Below are 25787 nucleotides of genomic sequence, written 5' to 3'. Positions count from 1 at the left end.
GACTTTGGAATGTTTCGAGACAAATGTACTGATAAGAACGCTTTTGCTCCATCACATTTGGTGATGATGCACCATAAGCTAACACATTTATAAAAATAACAAAAATATAATACATTATTAAACTGACAGTCCAACAGATTATAGCACGACGGTCTAGACCTGCTTTGCTGCTTCAGAACTTTGATAACAGTGAATCAAATGTTTAAGCTTTATTTTGAAAAATCGTAACCGGAAATGAGGCAAACTTAGTGTCTGACTTGATTGGAGCAGGTTTATTTAGAATGTGCTGAGCTCCCCGGGATCCTTCACAACAAGAGAGGAAGAAGGCGCTCCAGCTGTGGCCAAATAAAGCCCACTCGTCGCGGTTTTTTAGAGCCTGTTCTTTTTATTTTCCTTTTCTTTCCCCGAACAACCAACGGAAACCAACGTTCACTAACACGCTCGGGGGGCTTCGTTGTTCCGTTGGTAGCCGTTGTTCGCACCGACCTAGCTTTGTCCTTCGCAGGCATAGTTGGCAGTGGGTTGCCGAAATATATTAATATTATTCGTTGTGGAATATGGCTCAGCATGGGCACCATGTAGCCAGTTCACAAAAAGCACTGATGCTGGAGATGAAGAGCCTCCAGGATGAACCGGTGGAGGGATTCAAGATAACTTTGGTGGACGAGTCGGACATGTACAACTGGGAAGTGGCGATATTCGGACCCCCAAACACGCACTACGAGGGTGGTTATTTTAAGGTGAGTGGCTAACGTTAGCTAGCTTCACATCTATTGTTCTTCAGCGAATTTTATCTTTCCTACCTTTCCCACACAAGGAGCAGCACTCCTGTTGGCTTTATCTTTTACGTATCAGTTCCCAACATAAGCATGTTAAAGTTATTACTGTGAACTCATTGTTTAACTAATAGTTGTTTCCTGTTTCATCGTTGCTGTGATACAACACAGCTCTTTGTTCAACTTTAAACCAACTCTGCTCAGTCAGATGTCTTCAGGTCTGATGGTGAGTGCTTACTTCTAAAGAAGCTCCTTCTTGTGGCTCATTTCTCTCAGAAAATTCATATTTATCGACCCTTACAGTTACAGTCGGGATATGATTGATACCTTTACTGTGGAACAAAAGGCGGTGATGTACACCCGCCTCTATGGGACGCTCCTAACTAATTCAATCATCTCCTTTGTGTCCAGCACAACCCTGGCTACATTACTTTGAAGTGTAGCCAGTTTACCTGGCAATATTATAACCAGTTTTATCATACACATTTGATGTAATCAGGATTACTTTAGCATCAATATGCATTTAACTTGTGAAACATTGTTCCCTATTCCTCAAAATGACTTTAACTAGTAACTACACAGCAATAAGTTCAGCAAAGATCTGTTTCTCATTTTAGCATGTCAAAGCGCTTTAAATACATTTAATTTTTTCATAGTCAGCATTTGCAGTTTGTAAATAAAAAACGATGTCACAAATTACACATATGCAGGAACAAAATCAGTACTCATCGTCAAAGCTAACCATCCAGATATTTACATTAGGTATGCTGGCAAACATTTCCAATAGTTTTATCACGAGACAGATTATTTCATTTGAATATTAAAGAATATATATACATATTAATGAAATTGCAGATTTTTAAAACGTGTACATTCAGTTTTGCAGAGACTAAAATTGTGGTTTGTTGTGAGTGATGCACTGGATTTTTGTCCTTACTGGTATCACTTTCTGGTTTTCTTGGAAGGTTTATTTTGACCCATTTCTATTTTTCTTCTTTTATATATATATATATATATATTTATTTTTTTTACCAAAGAACTAAAACTGATAACTGTGAACTACAGGTAGTATTTCTCAATCCACCAACCCTATTTGTGTCAAACTTTTTTTTTTTTTTGATCAAACTCTAATCATTTACCAAACTGAAAGTCCATCCAAGTAGATTTTGTTGGTTACGGATTTACAGACCAAACACAGAGGCAGTTCTTTTGGTGAATAGAAAACAATATATGTATAATTTAGCCCCTGACCTGCTGATCATCAGTTAAAGCTGATCTCTTGCCAATTCATCCATGCGTGTCTTTTATGTATTTACCTGAAAACATGAACTATTGGGTTGTTTCCAAAAATCCTTTGAAAGACCTAAATCTCTGAAGGTCTTCTATCATAACACAGCTATTACCCAGTTTAGTTTTACTCATTTGTAATACAGTATTTTCACCTGTTTGAAGAAATGTTCGTGGTTTATTGAGCATACCTCTTTGGGTGAAGCTGGGCAAACCAAGTGACTCAAACAAAATTATCAACGCATTGTCTGCACATCCACTTTCAAAGAATTTTCTCTTCTTTGTAAGAGTTTATATTTGGTCTGGTGAAAACGAATCTCTCTCAAAACATCACCAGTGTCTTGCCTTGGCTCATCCTTTAAACATGTAACCTTGCAAGCCCATCTGGATTGTTTTCATGTGCAATCAGACCCAATCATACTTGTTTTCTCATCTGATTGCGTTATCTGTCCTCTGCTGTTCTTTATGCTGTACCCAGTAGATAAACTTGTCAGCTCACTAACTGATTCAGTCACTTTCTTTGTGTTCATTGGAACTCTGAAGCCTTGAGAAGGATAGGCTGCTCATTTTCTGATTCAGATTCTCTTCCTGCCAAATGGCCCCAGTTTTATGCATCCATGATCCGTTCAGATTTTCCCCTTCTGTGTGACAAACAACTTTGCTGACATACTTCCTCCTTCGAGAATAAAGATCTTTAACAGATGTTCTTCCTCTGCTTATGTTTTCGATGGTGATCAACTTATCAAAAGCGTTTCTTGAAAGATACTCTATATGTCTTAGTATTTAAAACCGACAGCCTGTTTATGTACTTTGTAACCCAACAGTTGAAGCTAATTACAATAGCTGACTCACTTTAGATCCCACTGAAAGCTACACACCTACTTTGTAAAAGGTGTTGCCATAACAAACAGCTTTCTGTCAATTCATCTCAAACTTAATAAATAGCATGATCATCAACTAGAGATTCAACAGCAGAAAGATGATCATATTCTGTTTCTGTCTGAAACTTGGCACTGATGCCAAATAACACATAATGGCCCTTTTTATTAATCTGGTGTAACAGTCCAAGTTTGAAAACATTATTACATGAGTGAATCAGCAGAAGATTTAAATTTAAACTACTGCTGTCGTGGATGTGTTTGCAGTGTCCAACCCAGTTTGATGGATGTGTTTTTGCGAAAACACCCCTTCAGCTGTTTGGGATTGAGTAATTCCAGTACTTGAGAAGCACGCTCAGTCCACCTCTTTTTTTTTTTTTTTTTTTTTTGTGGAGCCTGTGAACACAAGCAGTGGGCCCCAGTGCCTCTGGGGACGGTGTTTCTGTGTGTCGGTGTGGGTGCTACAGGATTCCTTTGTCGGGACAGGAATGCACATCCCGACTGTGAAATCCACCACATGGTTATGACTCATTGTTCTTGTCTGGGTTTCCATCCAACCAGTTTGCCCTACTCTAAACAGGCAGGAGGAGAGAAAATGTTTTTGGCCGGATTACCTTGCTCAACTGAAACGGGGCAGATACTAATGAAACGTGGCTGAGTCAGCGTTTGTCTTTTTTTTTTTTTTTCTCATTGGGTGTTGCTTTTGACCGCACCGTCCCTATAGGCCACACAGTGGATTGAGACATATTATAACATCATTCAATCCTGATTAGGTAACTGGGCTGTGTGCACAGTGACTGGGGCATTAGGATTATAAACTGGCCGTTGGCCTGCAGGTTTCAGGTGCTCCTCTAAACGGTCGCTTGTGCGCAACAGACACATCTCAGGTTTCTGTTCGTCTTCTGTCTTGTCACATGAGGTATCCCCAATCATCCACCCCTTGCTCTGAGTGTCTGATTACAGGCAGAGGACCATTTTGTTTCGTAGCTGGCAGTGATCCTGGGACATGTACAAGGCAACACCGGCTGACTTGGCTACTCTTGTAGTACAAGCATGCTGTCCCAGGTGTTGACTGATACTTTATTTGAATGTTTCAGGGTTCTTAAAGAAGTGGAAATGTTTCTTGTCTGATCACAATACACTCTTCAGGTAAAAATAAGAATAGTTCTGGTGAGTGGAAAAACTGCTACAGCTTTAAACTGGATAGATATACTGATCAAGAAAGAATGACTAATTCTGATGTCTTGCCCACTGATTTGTGCATCTCAGAAAGCAGCAAATCATTCTCATGAGGGCTGCACGATATTGGAAAAACCTGACATTGCCTTTGCACAACATGTAACAATTTAACAATCCCATTAGTCAAGAATAGCATCAAGTGAAGTAAATTGTGCAACACTGGTTCCAGCAGAGACGTCTGCTAACTGGGTCAAGCTTTTATTCTGCACTTTAATAGTTTCAATCAAATGACAAACAGTGCTACTGAACATTAAAAATACATATTTTAAAATTAATCACCTGGGATTAAGTGGCTTTTCTTGCACTTCCAGCTAATATTAGACAAACCTGTTGCCTTGCCATGTCTGAGTCTGTCTCTCTTTCTTTCTCTCCATCGTCACAGCTGAATGACAAACTTTGTGTTAAGTATGTTTTAAAAAAGTCAAACCACGTGATTAAAAAAATATTAAAATTTAGTTTTAAATGATATCCTGTTTGGATTACTTTTACTGGCTACTGCGTCTGATCAGACTTATCAGATAAATCTCAACATCACTGTTTAAACTCAAGTGTGTCACTGCCAAGTTCATTGTCTGTTTCATGATAAACCATATAGTTAAACACATGATCAGCTACTGTCTGAACAACAAAATGACCACAAACGAGTTTCTTTTTTCCTTCTTATCTGTTTTAAATACATTCACTTTACTAGACGTAATTTCAGCTGACCTGAATATTTCCTCGCCTCCTCTTCATACACTGGCATAACTTAGCTCTTGGTTTTAAACCACGTTGAAAATCTCTACGTCTTCATTCTCTTCAATCTTCTGTTTATTTTTTGTTTGTTTTCTGCTCCCGAAAACATTCTTTTCTGCCTCTCCATATTTTGCTCCCAGTCATCAAATGAAAAAAAAAAAAAAAGAGTGTCCCAGCTCTTTCTTGAAGCCCCTATTTTTTGACGAACATTATACACACACAAACGGCTGTTGGATACAGAAAAATGTCGACAAGGCCTTTTCCGCCATTGCTTTTAGCGCCTTGTAGCGCAGAACCCCCATGTGTCTCAGATAGTACCTCATCATGAGGTGCATGCGTCATGACGAAACATAGCATATCACCTGAGGAGCTAATGTGGCTACCAAAAAACCCTGAAATGACAGCAGTCTTTTTCAATATATATATATTTTTCCTAAACAAAGCAGTGTATTTATATTAGTGAAGAATTTTACAGTTTTTGAATGTTTATTTTCAGTTCCTCTTATTGATCAGCGAGACGTGGCTGAGAGGCCCAGGTCTATCGTAGAGTGAAGTTAAGAAAAATGTGTGTTCTTTTCCGAGCATTGTGAGGTCTCAACATCTCACACTGTATACGGAAACTCTTTTATCACAATGATTATATATATATATATATATATTTTTTTTTTTTTTACATGTGTTAACATAAGAGAAGAGTATTTGGTTTGGCTGATAATAGCGAGCTCTGACAATTATCCAACAGCCACCCTTTCCTGTCGAGCAGATTCGTCTTCGCTTGCTTTCTTCTTCAGCAGCAGTCGAGGGACGGGTACAGGCAAGACGACCCTGCCCAGCTGCACGAGGAACGGCTGGGCAGAGTTTCCAGAGTCATGTTTCCCCCTCTGGCTGTGTTACGGCGAAACAAGAGCAGGGCTGAGGAAAAAGGAAGGAATACTGAAACGGCTCACTCAAGAGCAGACAGATCCTTTCCTCACAGTGCAGCCCCCCCTCCCATTAGAAAGCAGAGCTTGGTGCAGGCAGGGGTGAGTGTGAGGCCCCGGCTAGTTATAATTGTCCCCCGAAGCACTGGCAGTGTTTTTGTTTCTTTCCTGTTTAGGCTAGCTGTGTGATAATCATATCTCTGAAACATGGCTGTTTGTGCAGCTCAATGTCATAAAAACCCTTCTGTCAGTTCAACTTATTATTATTATTTTTTTACTTCTTTGTTTTTAGAATTTAGATAACGAGTCGGAAGCTTGTTTGATTAGCTATACCGTAAACTCTGGAACATGTGTGCGCTTGACATTAGCTCTTCTCTCTCCTCAAGATCTTCTTCTGTCATTAGGGATGACCAGAAGCAGTGCATGTGTTAAGGTCTGTAGAGACCTTGGAGAGCTGCAGGAGAACAGAATGATTTGTTCCTCTCAGGGTCTCCTCATTGACCTGCTTTACTCTGCCTTGCTGTCATTTTTCAGAGAGTGGGTGTGTTCTCTCTCTCATTCTTGTTGTACTCGAGGCAGTTTTTTTAGGTCACAGTCCAGGAAAGATTTTCAGAGAATGATCCAACTAAGCTCACATTCTGGATTCCTAGTAGCATTAGTAGGAAAAATCTTTCCTGAATCTTGTTTTTGCATGTTTATCAGCAAATTGGCTTCTCTCATGTCTGCTGCTCAGATTTTTAACCCTGAGATGCATAAGTGGTTGAACCCCGGTTGCACTCTTCCTTAAGTAGGTCAACAATTAAGGTGTTTTTTTATGCAACTTGAATAATTATTAGCATTATGTTTGGATTTCTTTTTGTCCAACATAAGAATATCGGTATTTCACAGTTTAGCAATTGTAACATTAAGTTGACAAATTAAGTAAGTTGACAAATTTTGGAATAAAAACAATATTTGCATTTAGTTTTTGGGCTTGTGGCTTAGTGTGCTTATGTGTATGTCTGGGTACGTGTATCTTTCCAAACATTTGTCTCCCTTCATGCCTCCTCACTGTTCGCTGTTGTAACAATTTTTTTTGTCTAGCTGTGATTCTTGGTTCGTTGGATCTGCCTCTCTGTCTATTGATTTCACAATCTTTGTTTGACCATTCCACCTGCACACCTTGCAGCATAAAGGGAATATAACACAAAGCAACTGATCAATATGTGGCCATATGTATTGATCAGGTGGTGACATTATCACCATAGAGATCAGAAGTTAATAATACTCATTATCAAGCTATTGTTTATATCCTTTCTATCTTCAGCAGTCATTGGGTGAAAGGTGGGGTAAACCTTTAGTAATTCTTTCATAATAACACCAGTTAGTGGATTGGCCATATTAAGCAAGAAGCAAACGCGGACAAACATGACTTCAGCAGTGTGGTGAAGGTTAAATTGTGATGACTGGTTTCTGGTGCGTAGTGGTCTTTATCCATCTAAGGTGGAGTAAGGCAGAAACATTGATGGACCGGAAACATGGTGTCAGGGTTACAGATTCAAGGCACGTGGCTCAGTCCAACAGATAGGGTTAAGTTTATGAACAGTCAATCAGTCTTAGTGTCTGCTGGGCATGAGGGTTATTCAAACCTAAAATTTATTGAAACTTGTATTTTGTAGGAAGGAGGAAAAGAAACACAACTAGAGAAAACTTTAGTACTTAAAGGAATCCTTTTTGCACCACTGCATTTCTCCACTTTACACAGTGTTTGCTTGCGTTTAATCTGGCAGGGTTGTGATGAATGAGGCCTTTTTCACAGGACACGCTGTGTAAATGTGCACAGGCCTTCCCAGAAAGAAGCCAAGAGAGTGAGATATTGGCTCTTCTATGAACAGGTATCTGCGAAAATATGTTTACTCGCTGATGCACAAATAAATAAAGAAAAACTCACTTTGTCCTTCAGTAGACAGTTGTGTAGGGCTTCTGGCATTTAATGCACTTGGCTGTTTCTTTTCCTAATGTCTGAGGAAATCGGGGGCTTGATTTGTTGACCAAAAATAAAGACAAATATGTAAAATGTTGAATATAAATTCACCTCAGCTTTTTGTGTTAAAACATTTAGAACAGAAAGTTAGGTGGTTAAATTTGATTACTTTTTTTTTATGTGCAATTGCTAATGTCTAGACAAACTATTAATTCTTGGACTGTTTTTGTTTTCGAAGACCACCATCCAGCAACCCTGCTGCTGTGCAGTTTTTGTCCGCCTCCCCTGCAGGCTCTCCGCTCTTTGCTGCACTGCTGGCAGCCTCTAATGTGTACAGTGTTGCCTTGAACCCTGGCCTCTGCCTGTCGGCCAGCTTTTTGCCAAGACCAGTCAGAGCCAGGGATTTAATGTTTTCCCTATTTGTGATCATGTCAGCATTTTCTCTCTACTGCTGTTTCATGAGGAAGAGCAGATCATTTCTCCTGATTGTTGATCCCCTTTATGTAATATATGCCAAATGTTTATATTTTACTGTACACTGCATGGATCAGGACACACACACACACACACACAGTTTTAGTCACACTTGTACAGCTGCTGAATTAGATTTTTACCTTAATTTGGCTTACGTTACGCAACACAGTCAAAGAAGGTTAAAACCTTATTATATATAAATATAACCCAACCCCCTCTACTCACTTTTTTTTCACCCCCCGACACACACACCATCTGACCATGCTAAATCAACAAATGTAGCCAGCCGTGTGTGTGTGTGTGTGTGTGTGTGTGTGTGTGTGTGTGTGTGTGTGTGTGTGTGTGTGAGTGAGTGAATCTGACATGGGTATCAGCAGAACGGTTCCTGCTGCGTTCTGTGCATACATGTAATCGGTCCAATTGGTGCATGTTCCCCTGCTGTGCCCGTCTCTCCTGACACTGTTTGTGTAGTAGAGGAAGGGGTCAGGGGGGGCTCTCTGCACACTGGTTCTCCACATTACGTGTTCATGTGGCAGTGCTTCGCTGATGGGACGTATAATAGCAGAACATGAATGTGAGTAGTGGATTGTTTTGAGCCGTCTTTATGTGAACCAAGCTCCCCTCCTCCCAGTCACCGCTGTTTCCCTGAACTCCACACGCTGTGCGGGCCTCCATCTCTCCCTTCCTCCACACCGTATTCCATTACTGTCATTAGCTCCTCCGTGTGCAGCCACCGTGGAGTGGCTTACAGTGACTCCACAGTTACTTTTTTTTTTTTCTCCAAGATGCTGTTGGAGGTGACTCGAAACATATCCAAGAGTATTTCAGCAGCCTTTTGTTGACTCCAGTTTTTGCAGTTTGACGAGAAAACAGATCGAATCCCTTTGTTCTGACTGCTGGATAAGTGTTTCTATGTGTGCACTCATATGGCTGTCTTTGTACATTTTTGAAGGATTAAGGCAAATAAAATCAAAATCCTGACGTAAGCAGCAATTTTAAGGAAGTGGTTCCTTTTTAATGAAGGAAAAATTATTCCAATCAAACATGCAAAAGCAACATTAAAGCTAAATATTGCTCTGGACTTTTACTTGGGTTACAATGTCCTAAGCAGTCTTTATGAACTTGAGCATGGTAGGCTCTACCCAAATGGCCAAATATATTATCATCCAGATTACAGATGCTTTATAGCAATCTACCAAATATAGCATCCAATCAGTTCATTTTGATTGAGATGATGTACACTTTTTTTTTTTTTTTTTCATGTAGACTGCAGTTCAATATTTTGTGCACCTCAACTGGTTGGAAAAGTTTCCCAAAATGCTTCTGTCTGGATTCTGGAAGTACTTGTGATTTACTTGATGTCAGCAAAGAAGGACAACTGAACTTCCTGTCACATCACCGACGTTTCTTCTCTCGTCCTCAGGCTCGGATCAAGTTTCCTGTTGATTATCCATACTCTCCACCTGCCTTTCGCTTCCTCACCAAAATGTGGCATCCCAACATCTATGAGGTAATGAATATTAATCTTATTTTGTTTTTACAGTTTGTGAGCTCCACTTCAAATTATGTCAGTGTTCTTCTTAAATCTGATTGACATTATGTATTTCTGCAGCATTGAAAAGCCGTGTTAGGGATTGACAGACAAGTTTTCATGTTAAACAGGATAGCATAGCGTAACTAGGAGTAGCAGAAAAAAAACTTGGAAATACAGCATAAATTGTTTCTGGCAGATATAAAAAGATGCTCTATTTGCTGACTGATATTCTATGCATTATCACAGCTTGGTCTTCAATTCTTCAAATGTATTGACTCATGTCTACACCCCCTGTGCTCTAAGGCTGCAGCCCCTCATATTGAACAATAAGTCCAGAGAATCGCCACTGTAAGGCTGCGTCTCTACAGAAAAATTAGCTCGAGGTCTTTAGAAATAAACAAGCTAAGAAAAAAAATATTTTCTTCAATTGCATTCTCTGAACAGTTAAATTCCTTGTGTAAGCAAGCTGTGTGCTGTTTTCTTTGCAGAACGGAGACGTGTGCATCTCCATCCTACATCCACCGGTGGACGATCCTCAGAGCGGAGAACTCCCTTCAGAGAGGTGGAACCCCACGCAGAATGTCAGGTAATCCTCAGATGCATGAAATAAACTCATCAAAATAGTTTTCAACAGAATATGTCTTTGCTCGTTAAATATTTAAACCCAAAACTATTTGGGCTATTTGGCAAAAATAAATAGTTAACTTTCCTGTTACATGACTAAAAACAGGTTATATATCAAAAGAATAAGTTACTCATGGATGATGATTAAAACAAAACAAATTAGTTGGTTTAAAATGAAGGACCTGATGCTGATCTCCTTTAAATAAGATGAGATTTTATGCTGGTGGCAGCTTCAGTGGTTCACACAGCTACAGAAAGGCAAAAATAAAACTTTTACCTGCATGTTTTTACTTTAATGTACTTGTGAGGAATTGTTGAATACAAACTAAATACCAACTAGAGGTGTTAAACTACGTGACTCATCTAGTTTGTCTAAAGAATTGTTCCAATTGGTGTCACCATGACTTTGACAAATTGGTTTTGATGAAGCTTTTTTTTTTTTTTTTAATTGATTGGAGATGTTGGTTAACTTGTATAAAAGAAACAGTTACAGACAAAACCGAGAGTTTGGGATTCCAAGTGATTCGTTCATGATTCTGTTTGAAATGGTCATCAAATCTGAGCAGAATTATTTTCCACTGCTTAAGAGTTCTTTAAAACGGTCTGTGGTTTAAAGCTTCATTCATTTGTGAAAACCCAAATTAATATTTTAACATTTAGACTCAACACTAGAATTAGAATTGGACAGAGTCTCTGATTTGACTAAAATCTGAAAGACTGATTCAGTTTCTTTAGAAATTTAAGCTATCCACAAAACAATTACAACTGATTTAACATCTTCACTAACCAGAGAGTCTTTAAAACTCGGTGTATAATCTATGAAAGTTGATATATTGTGAGAAGATGAAAAATAAAGTTTCTGGGTTCCTGTTTTCAGGATCACCATCGGTGGGGTGAGACTGGTTGACTGTAGTGCCTGGAGAAGTCGAGGTTCTTTAAAATAAACATGTCACATCATCTGACTTACAGTTGGCTAAAGAGATACTTATAGAAGGCAACACTATAAATGTCAATTTTAGCCCCCTTCTAATCAATCTGTTGCAGATTAAAAGCCAAATTAATCCAAAACTGCTTAAATAATGCTCCAATACTTTAGATGATTTATGGTTGAATTATTTTGATTTTTTAACATTCTTTAGCTGTTGTATTTTTTCCACTTAGTTCAGACATAATTTCTAACTACCTTGCAGAAAAATAGTGTTTTACATATTTCTGGCTCTGTGCTGTACAGGCTGCTGATGACCGATTACCATCTCTAACGAGAGACTGTAGAAGCTACAATCTCCCTCTCGTTCTTTGTTGCTGTTTATTTGTTTAGTCCTGTTATGCGTTTTTTTTTTTTTGTCTCGTCTTACCTCTCTGTCCTCTCTGTCTCGGTTTTCTACTCATTCTGCATTACTTTCCTCCATATTGATCCTCCTCCTCTGCCTGTTCCCCAGGACCATCCTGCTCAGCGTCATCTCGCTGCTGAACGAACCCAACACGTTTTCCCCGGCCAACGTGGACGCCTCTGTGATGTACCGCAAATGGAGGGACAGCAAGGGGAAAGACAGAGAATACATCGAGATCATAAGGTACCGGGAGGGGAGAACATGCAGCGTCATTCAAACCAAGGCTTGCTGCACAGTGGTGACTCAAAGCTTTTGCTTCCCCCCGCCCATTTCAAAGGAAACAGGTGCTGTCGACCAAAGCGGACGCAGAGCGGGACGGCGTCAAAGTCCCCACCACGTTGGACGAATACTGCGTCCGCACCCAGGTCCCGCCCACAGACGACGGCTCCAACCTCTTATACGACGACTACTATGACGACGAGGAGCTGGACGAAGATGAGGAGGAAGACAATGAGGACTGTTGCTATGACGAGGATGACTCTGGCACAGAGGACTCCTGACCACGCCTCCTTGTGACATCACCCACCCCCTCCCCTGACCACGTCTCGATCGTACCCGCACACACTCAAGCCGCCCCCTCGTGTCACGGACCGAACTTTAACCGCCTTCCTCCTGCTAATGGACACACTTGGCACGGGGCTGCTTGTCCAGCGTCTGCTGCGTGCAATCACAGAATGCACACTCAAGCCTGGGTCATTGGCGACAACGCAGCAGCAGCAGCAGAGTTATTTTGGGTCCTTTCATGTTCTTTTTCATTTTCATTATGTTATCTGAGTAGAGGTTACACATGATACACACACAAACAGCAGGACAAATGTAAAGAAATACTTCTGCACTGTTAGCTGTTAAAATGTCCAGAAAAGTCTCTGAAAGCCCTGAGACTTATTTCCTCCACAGATGTCAAGTTTCTCTCTTTTACAACAGATCAGATCACTGTAAAACAGGAACGTGTCTACAAAGGAAGCTAATTAAGGCAAACCGTTCTGCTTGAGCCATATTATGCACGACCTCCAGTTAGCACGAGGTTCAAAGCCCTGACACACTTTCACCTTTGACTTTTAAAGCCGCGGGGCTTGTGCTGCTCCGAACGGGGAAGTTATCCATTTCAGCAAGCTACTCACACTTCCTTGTGCCTTCCTTTTATCCTAGATCTAGGTGACCAGTCCGAGCAAGCCCCGACCAGAAGAGTGATATTCAAGCTCTGACTTAAGGGTTCAAACTTCTGTCGGATAACCTCGCTACTTATTTATAGAGGCACCTGTTAGATTTATCCGGGGTGTAAGCTGAACTCACGAGTCAAATGTAGATCATGCTGCCAGTGTGCTGTTTTAAAATGAAAACAAATCTATGCAGTCAGAGCTTGAGTTGGTGTTACATGCAGTGCTTTAAGTGTGGCAGTAAAGCAGAGCCTTGCAGCAGTTAGACCAAACTCCAGTCGGAAAGGATCTGAGGGTTTTTTTGTTTTTTGTTTTTGGAGTGGCGCTTGCAGCTGGATCCGTCTTTATGTTCGGTGTCGGTTTGTCATTCCCCCTCAGATCAGAGTAGCACAGACGTCCACAGCAGAGGAGTTGCGTTGCAATCTTTCGCCGAGCTCGCCTCCTACTGGCGACTGTGTGCACAAGCAGGATTGCTGTCCTTTTCTTACCCCTGAACTGCTGGACTGGGCTGCAGCCATCTTGACTCGCCCGAATCGGTGAACCCAGTCATCTCGGCTGGGATCGGGCAGAAGGATGAATGACGGGCGGTTGAATTTCTAGACTTATTGGTTAGTTTTCAGCCTCCTTTCGTGCCAGCAGAGGACTGGAGATTGTACACCACTAACAACCAGCAGCGTTTCCAGTGAAAAGCTGAACTGTACTCTAACCGTTTCCGTTGTGTGAATAGCCGCAGATCGTTTCAAAGATGTGCTGAAAAATGTGAAGAGGAAGTTCAGGATGGGTCTTTATCTGAGCATGAGCAGGACATTGGTTCTTCACTAGCATGCTGATAGGTGTTTGTGGTTTTAGGTATGATTTTACGGTTGGGAATGTGTGCAAGGCAAAAAAGGTCCTTGAAATTGATTTTTATCTGAAACTGTCATATTGTGAATGGGCCGAGGGTTCACTTCTGTTTTAGTTTTACATGTTTATTTTTTGTCTCCTCAGATTTTGATATGAGTTGCAAAAATTTCATAAGTATTTTTGATTATTGACTTGATCTTTTTTTTGTTTTACTCACGTTTGTTCATGGAAGTGTGGAGAAGTAAAATGTTGAAGCAGAATCAACCAAAATGTTGTATCGATCCAAACGGACAAAGCACACAATATTTTAAGAACCTTTTTCTCCACAATGAGTTATTAATACCGGATCACTAACCGATTCCCATTTTATGACCTTTAATGGTCTCCAACCGTACATTACGTTTTTGGAGAATGGAACTTTTTTGTTTTTTTGTAAGACTACTGTTTTTTCTTCTAGTCATCTTTCCTTCCCCTCACCCTCCCTCGCCCCCTCTCTTGCCCCCCTGAGTTTTATGATCTCTGATTGGTTGAAACACCAATGAGGGAAAACCCAGCATTTGATTAATAAAAAAAAAAAATCTAAGAACCTCAGGAAAAACGACCACCAACAAATTGTATTCCAATTGAGTGAACCATGAGGTGGGGAATGGGGGAGTACATACTTTTTGGCTTCAAAGGACTGTTTACAATCTACCTTGATATGCACATGTGGATAGTTTGACGATCATTTGATGTTTTGTTTTCTTGTTTATATTTTCTTTTCTTATGGTTTGTAAATCTATTTAAATTCTGAAATAAAGCTCTTTATTAGATATTGATGATTTTATTTATTTTCAACAAAGTTCATGTTTTGTTTTTTGTAGTTTGTTTTTTTTAACACTTCTTTTCATTTTCTGTGCTCCTCTGCAGGTGCTGAAGAGGATGAATACGTGAAACTCAGAGTAATCTGACATGTAAGATCGGATCTTTTTCCTTTTTTTTTTTTTTTTTGGATTTTCAATTTGTGTCAGAAGTTTACATTTATAACTACCTCTCCTTTTGCCATACAACAAAAGACTTTAATCAATGTCGATATTCTCGTGACTACTGTTTTTGGCATGATTTGCTGAAGCTCATTTCAATTTTTTTTAATGTTCTTTCCTCAAGCTAAATGTCTGCATGCTTTAGACATTACTGATTTAGTTTTGATCTGTCATCTTCAACCATTTGACCAAACCTGGCAGTGTGAGATGAAAATCAATGGCTTGGGGTATTCAAGAATCCACCAACCGCAACGCTTACATGAGGTCTGAATGAAGTTTGTCAAGCTCCAGTCCTATACTTGTCCTTGCAAAGTTATGTTTTTTCAAGTTTTAAAACAAAGAAAATCATAAATTACTTACAATGTGAATTAAAAGTCAGCTTTTTTTTTTTTTTTATCTGTTTCATACCATACAAACCCCAGCTACTTATTGCAGCTGGGTTTTTTTTTTGTCTTTTAAGCTTTTATTTGATTCCATCTAAATTTTACATTTATTTTTAAGGTCTACGTTGTGTGTGAAACAAAGTCAAATCCTTTGCTTGTACATATAACCTTGGCCAATAGACATGATTCTACTTGCATAATGAAGAACTGCCTCCAAATTCACCTTAAACCAACATTTAGGTGATTGAAAGAATATTTATCGGGTGTGTCTATACGTGTTTGAGTTTGTATGCATACTGTTGTCTCTGTGGATTTGAGCTCAAATTCAAAGCTGCGCACCCAGTGCTTCAAAACTGTATTAGTTATTTGTTGTATGATTTCAATCGGCAAAAGGACCAGCTCAAATAATCGAAGCATCACATAGACCAGTGGTTCCCAAACTTTTTCTTCTGCGCCCCCCCCCAGTGGTTTCCAAACATTTTCTGCCCACCCCCCTCCCCCTGTCCCTGCCCCTTCCCCTGAGAGGCGGGGGAGGGGTCGACTTTTTTGGGAGCAAAATGAATGTACGTAGCTGAACATAGACAACACCATCGGTAGCCTACAGGCTACTTGTTAAGCTTAAGGTGCTGTATTGATATTAACTAGCTAGTCATCTTTTAGCTAACTTTACCTGCAACTTTACTCAACTCAGTCGGTTAGTTTGGGGGAAAAATTGAAAAGTTCTTTGCGTTTTGCTGGTTTGCTGCCATGATTCTAACACACACCTGCGTAGCTCCGTACAGCAGCAGCAGGTCTCCTTCCCTGCCGCACAGGTGCATATCCAGCGCGAGTGTCGTAGCGCTCATGTTGCGTTTAAAGGCGGCTCGGAGAAACAGGTTACCACATGTTAACAACGGATGAAACAGTTTTAACTGCTGATAAAAATGACAGAGGACACAGATATGGAAACCCCTTACTGTATCAAATTGACATAGGAATAACAGAGTTTGCCATTCTAAAGTAAAAATCCAGCGTTCATGTTTTTTTGTTGTTTTTTTTTCAACCAGACGGCTTCCCGCGCCCCCCCTGCAATGGCACGGCGCCCCCAGACCCCTAAGGGGCGCGCCCCACAGTTTGGGAACCTCTGACATAAACGACGTTTATCGCCATGGGGACCGTGTGTAAACTTCTCAGCAGAACTGTATTGGTGCTGAAAGTGCATGATGAGTCCTGTACCCAGCAGTCACCCTGCTGCAGGGTGGTGGAGACTTTAAAAGGATTTTCTGATGCTTTCTGTGTTTTGAGTGGCGAGAGGGAACATGCGAAGCAACGTCTCTGATTTTAGATGTCTTTTTTTCTTCTTCTTTTGTTCTTACTCCACTCTAGGACGTTTTACTCTCTGAGAGAGCAAAGGTAAGATTTGTGACGCACTTGCTGATCGTTTAGTGCTGATCAATCACCAATATAAGCACTTGATCACGCTTGTTTTAAAAATCTTTTTCAAATCTTGAGCACGTAATCAACATGTTATATTTTAAATTGTATTTTGATGATCACATCACATTGAAAATCATGGTAATGTTTTGTTGTAAGAGCTCCTTTTTCCGTTTCTTTTGGTAATATTTGGATATTTGGTTTTGAAGTATCAACATAGCAAAAAGATAAACCTTTGATTACTAAATTCAAAACTAATGTGGACGTGACATAAAATCCTGTATAAAAACTTTGTCTTCTTTGCAGTTAAGTGTATTAACAGTCAACAAGAAAAAGGGTTTACCAGAAATAGTAACTATTGTGCTCGACTCAATCTGAAAAGATGGTTTAACAGAATGCTGAGAGAACATTCTGGTTCTCTCGGTAATTTGATTTGATTTGATTTTGTCACAACATCGTTATGTTTTGTAGCTAGATTATATAGTACATTTTGTACCAACCAATTAAAATAAGTCACAGAGTCCTGTGGTGTTTCCAAAGAGGCATATTGTAAAATGATCTTAGACACTGAAAATTAAGCCGTCAAAGAAAGGAAATGAATAAAGAAGAAGCAAAAGTCTGTCCCAGAGAAACCTTTTTAAAAAAAAGTAAAGTTTTTCAAAAATTAAGTATGTTGGCAAGTACATTTCACAGTGAAATTACTAAGTGCCTTTCCATAGAGAGCATGAAAACTACAACAATTAAAAGATTATTGAATTGGAAAAAGAAGCAGATTAAAACAAACATACAAATGAATACATCCATCCATCTGTTGTCCGTCTGCTTGTCCTTGCAGGGTCCTGGGAAACTGGTGACTCTTTGCAGCGATCATTAGGGAAGAGGTTGGGTGCAACTTGGGACAGGTCGCTAGTCCTTCGCAATGCAACACAAAAGACAAACATACTGATGGGGCCATTTACAAATCTAGCAGTCATGTTTTTGGACTGGGAGGAAGCCGGAGAGCCATCCAAACTCCAGGCAGAGAGACCCAGGGCCTTCTTGCTGCAAGGCAACAGTCCTACCAGCACATTTACCTTTTTGGAAGCAAAATATGTAGAAGTGAAGCTTTAAGGCTCAGAGTCCCTCAAGAAAAACTCACATATTTCTAAGAGGTTCCTGTTGGAAAAGTTGCTGTAAGAGTCATATAAATGTCTTTTTTTTTTAAATCATTCTAGCTCCTTGCTTTACTTTGAAGGACACATTTTATGAAGGGGGACTGAAATATTTGTGATGGTTCACACATATTATTGTGTTGATATATTTTATTTGCTGGAAAATGTGTCGGGTCAAATCTAGACCGTGCCCGAAGCTTTGCTGCCAACTAGTGGTTAAACTTGTATTTTCACTGAAAGTTTTAAAAGTCTTTTTCACCCAAACACTCGGATTGAAAAACAATAATTATATCAATTTAATTCTGTTCATAAATAAACTGAATTAGCAACAGTAGCTGTGTGTGCAGTGTTCATACAACACTGTGAAGGAGCGATAAGAATCCATGATGGCACTTTTTAATCTTGGTCCATATTACTGAGCCTTGCATTGTTTTTTTTTGTTTTGACTGTCGGGGAATTGTGAGAATAAGGAGATGTACCTTCTTGTAGAAAACGGCTAAAAATATATCTTTTTTCAAAAAGTTACTTATTGCAGCTTTTACACAAAGGGAAAAATATTATTCTTCTCAGTTATGTATGTCCATGCTGGTTTTTTAAAGCTTTTATTTTATTCCATCTAAACTTTTACGTTTATTTTTAAGTTCTGTACGGTGTGAGTGTGTGAAACCAAGTGAAATTCTTTGCTTGTTCCATTTAAATTTTGAATGCGGTAAATATTTTTGTCACTGGGTTTTGGGGGTTTTTTTGTGGTTTTTTTGTATTATAAATACAGAAATGAAAGGTTGAATTAAATGTCCTCTGAGATGAACTGCACAAACAGCACAGATCAAAAAGTTTTTATTAGCCAAGAGAAATTAGTTTCTACTAATAGTTTTCCAGTTTACCACTGTAACTAAACCAGTTAAATCTTTTTGTAACACAGTGGGATCTCTGCCGTTTCAACACATCCAGCCATGTTGTTGCCTCTTAAAACATTATTGACGAGAAAAAGTTTAAAGGTCATCATCTTCAAGTTGGCTGTCATATTGATGTTGGGCCAGATTTCTTTACATTTCTTTTTTGTTGTTGTTTTTCCTTGAGCGTCATCTTCCTTTGTTTCAGTTAAACGCCTCTAGGGGGCAGCAAAAGGTTGTGCTTTGTTCCACCCAGCGCTGTGTCCCTCATCTCCACACAGGCGAGATAAAAAAAAAATAAAAAAAAATCTACATGCATGAGTGAGAAGCGACTTGAGTATGAATATAGTGATTTAGTTTGACCTTCCATAAAGTAACTCTGTTTTCTTTCTTTTGTTTTCTTACCTCAGGCCTCTGATTAATCCACCAACCTGCTTTAGCTGGAGGGTCTGCTCTCGACGGCAAATAGAGCTTTATGAAGAACCTTCTCAATGCTGCCTGATGTGCCAGAGTCTGACACCAAACTTGCTTCTTGCAGAATGTGTCGTATCACTTTTGAAACTAAAATACATGATCCAGTTACTCTTTTTTTTCCTGCCTTTCATATTGGCCTTAATTTACCACCTGAAAATTAAACCCATTAATCTGTGAAATGCTACAAGAAAGGAGGTTGTATCTGGCAACTAGAAAATTCCTGCAGAAATTTTAAAGGGGCATGCCAAAGTGTGCCCGTCGGCTTTCAGCCAGTGTTTTTATGCTAAAAATTAGCATTAATGCTAAAGAAAGCTGCAACGTAGTCAATAATCTGTGGAGAGGCAGAAGCATGTAGAATAATCTGTACTTGTACCATTCATTAATGCATAAGCTAAAATTAGCCAATATGCTAATGTTAGCCTAAATGCTGGCAGTAGCATGTGGAGCAACAGGACCATGTTGTTTTAATTTTACTACTCCATTCAGTATACTAAACATGTCTAATAAATGAAAAAATAAGCTAATAGCTAACTTTAGGGAAAAGTGCTAGTACACTAGTCAAAGGAAGTGAAATGCTAATGTTTGTGCTAATGTTAATGAACTGCCTTGCTGCGCAAGGCAGTTCACTATCCTGAGAAATAAATAACATAAAAAAAGCTTATATTATTGCACCGCCTACGGCGGTGCACTAACACGAGAGGGATGTGCAGACTATTATTTTGAAACTTTCAGTTAGCGTCTTTTTAACTACCACACCNATAAAGAGACATTCTATTGGGTGTAGAACAATAGGTGCCTGCCATGCAATGCATGGAGGCAGTACTGACTTGCTTCGCAAGTCAGTACTGCTCTCCTTATGCATTGCTATGGCATGCCCCTAATAATACACACCAGTAATCCATATTTTAGGGCTTCAGGCAGATCACAAGTGCTCACAGCAGTGTGCTGTCCTTTTTTGGGCTATTATTGTATTTTCCTCCCATCCTCCTTCCAATCTTCTTCTACCTTACTCCTCTCATCTCACCATTGCAGGAATGTACCTTATTTCCGTGGAGTCGGTCAAATATGCTTCATGTTGCAACAGCTCTGACCTTTGACTTGCGTGTGTCCATTCCAAATGCCAGTTAAGTGAACCGTGTACAACGCAATGTCGAGCCATGCGTGATACACGTCACTGTACACGTCGTAAGACAAGTTTATGTCTGTGGGTGTAGTTTGTGACAGAGCCTCCAACAATTTAGAAGTTGTTTACTGGAAATTGGTGGTCAATGTAGAAAGAGTACAATTGGTTCCTCTACTGCAGTGTTCCTCAGTTCCGCTCTTCAGGCCACCCTGCCCTGCATGCTTTAGGTGTTCCCCTTCTGCCACACACCTGGATTGAATCTATGGGTGATTAACGGGTTTCTGCAGTACTTGATGACTGCAGAAGAGGTGATGCAATCATTTAGATAAGCTGTTCCGAAATAGAGACACATCTTAAACATGCAGAACAGGGGGGGCCTGAGGACTGGAATTGAGAAGCACTGCTGTACTGGTCTATCAGTCACACAGCAGAGCTCAGGACAGACTGTACAATTTACGAATGTAACTTAGTTAAAATGGTTCAGGTTAAATCCTGCTAAAATGCACCCTCTGCTGGTAAGAGTTGTAATGCATTCACTTTAGAAAGAACAAGGCATTATGGGTAATCCTCAGAGCCATGAGGATTTGACGAGGTCAGGGAAGCTTGTGTCTGAATTGCTGGGTTTCAGATGACACAGCACCGACGTCACCCAATGCAGATGGAGGGTCGGAAGAAAATTCAGCCCATTTATTTTTGTTGACCCATCATCAAAGTGCCTAAAGTTTGTGTCCTGTACAGTTGCTCCAACCATTAGAGAGAAAGATACACATTATTTACGTGTTTTGAAGGTAGTTGGTCATGTTAGGAAAATTAATTTAAAATATGCTAGTAGTTTTAAAACTTTACCACACAATATTATATAAAATTAACAGCGTTTTAAAATAAGAAAATTTGGTTCTAAATTGCCTCCATGGTCCAGTAGGCATCTGATTTGTAGGATGTTTCTATTAAATATAACACAATAAGTTGAATTAAAATAGTTTTAGTTTTCTATAATTTATAACACAGTTCTTAACCTCTCTGTGGACTGAGCGGGGCGGTGTTTAAAGTTCTGCCTTGATCAAAAACTCTGGAAAGAATCATAATTCCTCACAGGGGATCGATGTAAATATCCATAAAGGTCAGCCTGTGTCCAGTTGGAGTGAAAGGAGGCGCGCGGGATCCGCGCTGAGGTTAACTTAATCCAGCTACTGCAGCGCGCGAGGCAACGCGCAGAGGCGCCAGCGGTGTGATTGGTCCGGCTTTAAATGCATAAACTATTAACCTATCTTCTACATACATATCTTTTAGGAATAAATCCTCTCCGCCAGTGAAGCGCTCAGAGCAACAGAGACGCTTGCAATCCGGCTTAAAAAAGAAGAAAACCCCCCACAACGTTTATTATTATTATTATTATTATTATTATTATTATTATTATTATTTTATTTTCCTAAAAACATGAACAAGAAAGGCTTAGCCTGGCGGTGGCGCTAGTAAAGGATGGCGGGCCGCCAGGCCTATAATACACTGGTTGAAACCCTGATCTGACAAGTAATCCATATTTTAGCACTTCAGGCAGATCATAAGTGCTCACAGCAGTGTGCTGTCCTTTCTTGGGCCATTACTGTATTTTCCTTCCATCCTCCTTCCAATCCTATTCTAACTTACTTCTCTCTTCTCACCATCGCAGGAATGTACCTTATTTCCGTGGAGTCCATCAAATTTGTTTTCTGTTGCAACAGTTCTGACCTTTGCCCTGCGTGTGTCCATTCCAAATGCCAGTTCAGTGAAGCAGTGAAAGCAAGACACTCAAAACAGTCCTGGCATATGCCAAACTGCATCCCTCCCCCATCCTTTGTGATCTTTGTTCTTACGGCACAATGTTTTTTTTATATATATGTATACATATATCAATTTATTTTTGCACTTGTGTGTTACTATGTCCTGTGTTCGCTGGCAGATTGTCAGGAAATCTCAGGACCGTCGGTGGCTAGAAGGCAGCCGAGTCCGAGCCGTCGGTGAGCTCCAGGGAGGACGAGGGACCTGCAACAGACTGGAGAGATGAAGAGAAGTGAATTGAGATGGAAAGGGGGGTTAATCCATATGTCAGACTATGAGATGTCTCCAAGGCAACAGAAGCTGTGATGAAGGTGGGAACGGGTCGGCTGGCAGGGAGAAGGATGGATGGCAGCAATAAGGTGAGGGGAGTAAAAAAAAAAAAAAAAGTATGTGTTTCACTTCTGTTTTCCTTGTTATTTGATCACAATGGGTGACAACAAAAGCAATAGACTTGATAAAGATGAGTGTCAGTGAGTCCTGTGCTGTCATGGGCTGAAAGGCCACTCAGTGAGGAGGAAGCCATCACTTCAAAAACAGCACAAAGAGTCAGAGACGGTTTTTTAACTGCACAAAAGTTGTTGATGAAACAACAAAAAAAGAAGCATTAGGCTAAAATGACCCATGTTGTATTTAGAGGAACAAGGTGGAGAACGCCATCGCCACGGTGACACAGGGACATCAGTTAAAGCAGTTCTGTCAGGAAGAATGGGCCGACTCATTCTGTTTAAAAGACAATTTCACCAAAATTGAGGAAATCTAAGTAACTGTATGACACAGAATTAAAAAAAAAATTCTCTAAAACATTTAGCAAAAACAAAATGTATGTGATTCTAACAGACCTTAAACCAAAGAAGTTTAGTCTTAATAAATGTCAAAAACTGATACAATTGAGGTTGTCTTTTTACTACAGTAACACGTGTTGAAACTTGAACCTTCGCAGGGTTTCCTGAAGGGCTTTTGTTCAGCCTCCCTTCTGAATCCAGGTCCTGACCGCTTCTTCCATGTCCGTCCAGGAACCCGATGAGACATCAGCAGGAGTAACGATTCACAGCGATGCACATTCTGACTTTTATCCTCCAAATGATTTTCCTTCCTCCTTTTTAAACGTGTCATTGTCCTGCTCTCTGCCTGTGGGAACGCAGCTGCATCGATTCGGGTCTGCGTTAGTCGGAGAGGAAGCGTACTTTTTCACATTGGTCTCTCTAATAGCTCACGTGTTCCTCCTGCTCTGTGACAGGCGGCGTTGTAGGGAGCGGCCTGCGTTAATGGGAGAAGAACAGACGCATTAACCTTTTCTCTGAAGACTCACTGAAGCTTCTGTATCGATCTCATTATTTTAAAGCTGTTTAATTCCACAGTTCTGCACAGAGATGTTCTGTTCACCGCTCTTTTAAATAAGTCAATAAAATATTTTAAATTGTGGTTAAAATTCTATCAAGCAAACATATTACATTCTAAGTAATATGTTCCGGTCCATGTCTGATACATGTCTGCCTTTCTTGTTATATGACTTTGATTTTAGACTGAACTAAAGTTTGTCTGAGCAATTCAAACACAAATTTTTAAAATTTAGGTAAAAATAACATTTTTTTGTTTTAGCTTTATATAACGTTATAATGCTATTTGCTCAACAAAAGACAATGTGATGTACTGTTTTGATTCTTGATAAATCCTTCATGGACAACCTTTGCCTTTTCCACTGGTCACAGAGCAGTTCTCCCACACGCCTTCCCCACTCAGCTCCTTCAGACTAGCAGCAGCAGCAATTAGCAAACGCCTGATGGAACTCTGCAGCTGCTGAGCTCATTATAGGAGCTACTTCTCAGGCCAACACTCCTAAGAGTGGTGGGTTAGAGGCTTTGTGATGCTGAAGGCGGAGTGTCAGAAAGAGTAGGTGCCTTTTAAAAGGACAGAGGCCAGTCCTGTTTTATATGTGCAGCCTTTTCATAACAGCTGGTAACATAGTAACTTGACTGTGCTATAAAATGGCACCATGTGCCTGGAAAATACACGATACTGCCCCTTTAACTTTAACTCCGGTTCCTGTTCTAAAACCGCAGCAGGTCGATTTCTGGCCTCTCTCTTCAGGACAAACAGCAGTTGGTTCAGTAATCCATATAATAAATCAATTTTTCCACAGGTTGATCGCATCAGGCACAAACGTCTGAAAGTGAGGTATAAAATGTTCGCCAGCTTCAGGATTGATGTGTCACTGAAAGCCTACAGCCCCATCATCTAAGTCATTCACCAGGAAATTCTTAAAATTATGTTTTGTGTATGCATACATGCATACTGTGCCATGCATTTGAACTCTTTCACATTATAGTTACAAGGTTCATTTGCATTTATTTATTTATCTACTTATTTATTTAGATTTTTTAAAAATTGGGTTGTAAAAAATGGCACACGGCATAAAAACTTAAAGGTTTGGTGAGCTTTTGGGTTCAGCCTTCAAGAGTCTGACATCAACCATTCAGATTTTATTTGTACAGCATTTTAACACAGGCACAAGAGTGCTTTCCATTAGTGCAGTAATGAAAACAGAGAACAAAATAGAGACAAGACGAACAAAGGGACACATTAAAGTGTCTCACAGCAGCAATGTGCTAAAAGCAGTTCTAACCATGAAAAAACAGAGGCATTTTTCCATAGTTCTGGACCATCAAACAATGGCCACTTCAGTGTTTCGGTTTTGATCCTAAAGATGTTGGTCAGAGGACCAAAGAGCTCCGGCAGGGCGATGTCCTTGTAAAAGATTTTATAAATAAGAAAGTTCAATTCCATGAAAAGCCTTTTTGTTTTTTTGTTTAAAAAAATAAAATAAAACTAACATTAAGTGTTAAAAACCAACTCTGAAACAAACTGGGAGCCAGTGAAGGAAGTGCAGGAGTGATGTCAAAGCAAGCAGCAGCATTTTGGGTGATTAAGGGTTTATTCCAAGATAAATAAATAAATATATAAAATCTGATGCCAACCACCCTCAGAAATAAGCTAATTAGTAAACTGAAAGTGAGTCATTGTGTGTAATTTAATTTCAGCATGCATTCACTTGTATTTTTTGTATATATAGATTTTTATATTGGTTCTGCTCAGACCTACTGCTGTAACAATGTAAATTTCCCCACTGCGGGATTAATAAAGGAATATCTTATCTTATCTTATCTTATCTTATCTTATCTTATCTTATCTTATCTTATCTTATCTTATCTTATCTCATCTTAATTCAGCCGTTCTCTGAATGCCTCAAATGTTTGAACAACCACCATCATGAAGACACTTCAACACAGCAGAAACACGTGTTGTGTGGGCATTTAAAGCAAATCTCAGTGAATTGATTGAAACTGGAAAGGCTATTGTTTACTTATGCTGACAAGCTGGATAAGAAAGAGCATTAAAAGTAAAGCAACATATGGTAACATTGGAGGAGGTGCAGAGATTCACAAATTTATGGAAGTGTTGCAAAGTAGTGGAAACAGTGAATGTGACCAGCTTTTGTCAGATGAGACCAAAGTTAGGTATTGTGTCCTACTTACAAACATAATTACATGAAGGAAATCAAAGACCAGATCTCATGGTGACATATGGTGGTGGCAGCTTCATGCTGTGGGGTTGCTTTTCTACACAGCAGTGTCAGGAAAGTTGGTTAGTGTTAGAAAAACAGCTGTTCTCAGAGACCCTCCATCTGATTT

The 25787-nt window shown here is 39.8% G+C and overlaps 1 protein-coding gene and 1 long non-coding RNA gene across 2 annotated transcripts; one reads left to right on the top strand and one right to left on the bottom strand.

Annotated features, from left to right (window-relative positions):
• Positions 1–278: 278 nt before the first annotated feature.
• Positions 279–14399, top strand: cdc34a (cell division cycle 34 homolog (S. cerevisiae) a). Its single transcript, XM_008406939.2, has 5 exons — positions 279–740; positions 9696–9782; positions 10295–10392; positions 11870–12004; positions 12099–14399. Exons 1-5 carry the CDS (start codon positions 558–560, stop codon positions 12319–12321), a joined length of 726 nt encoding a protein of 241 aa, XP_008405161.1. The 5' UTR covers positions 279–557; the 3' UTR covers positions 12322–14399.
• Positions 14400–21757: 7358 nt separating this feature from the next.
• Positions 21758–25766, bottom strand: LOC103463545 (uncharacterized). The gene is made up of 3 exons (XR_001776568.1): positions 25632–25766; positions 23031–23355; positions 21758–22312 (listed from the first exon to the last, which is right to left on the bottom strand). It is a non-coding gene; the product is annotated as an uncharacterized LOC103463545 (long non-coding RNA).
• Positions 25767–25787: the final 21 nt, after the last annotated feature.

Source organism: Poecilia reticulata, linkage group LG4 (genome assembly GCF_000633615.1).
Source record: "Poecilia reticulata strain Guanapo linkage group LG4, Guppy_female_1.0+MT, whole genome shotgun sequence".
In the NCBI taxonomy this organism is placed as follows: Eukaryota; Metazoa; Chordata; class Actinopteri; order Cyprinodontiformes; family Poeciliidae; genus Poecilia; species Poecilia reticulata.
The sequence above is the reverse complement of the archived record's forward strand: the minus strand, read 5'-3'. Positions and strand labels throughout refer to the sequence as shown.

Bases quoted from the DNA above. Each gene is read 5' to 3' on its own strand.
- cdc34a (XM_008406939.2), top strand. From the start codon at position 558: ATGGCTCAGCATGGGCACCATGTAGCCAGTTCACAAAAAGCACTGATG. The intron at 9,783-10,294 runs GTAATGAATATT...TTTTCTTTGCAG, and splicing joins GGCATCCCAACATCTATGAG to AACGGAGACGTGTGCATCTC. The intron at 12,005-12,098 runs GTACCGGGAGGG...CCCATTTCAAAG, and splicing joins GAATACATCGAGATCATAAG to GAAACAGGTGCTGTCGACCA.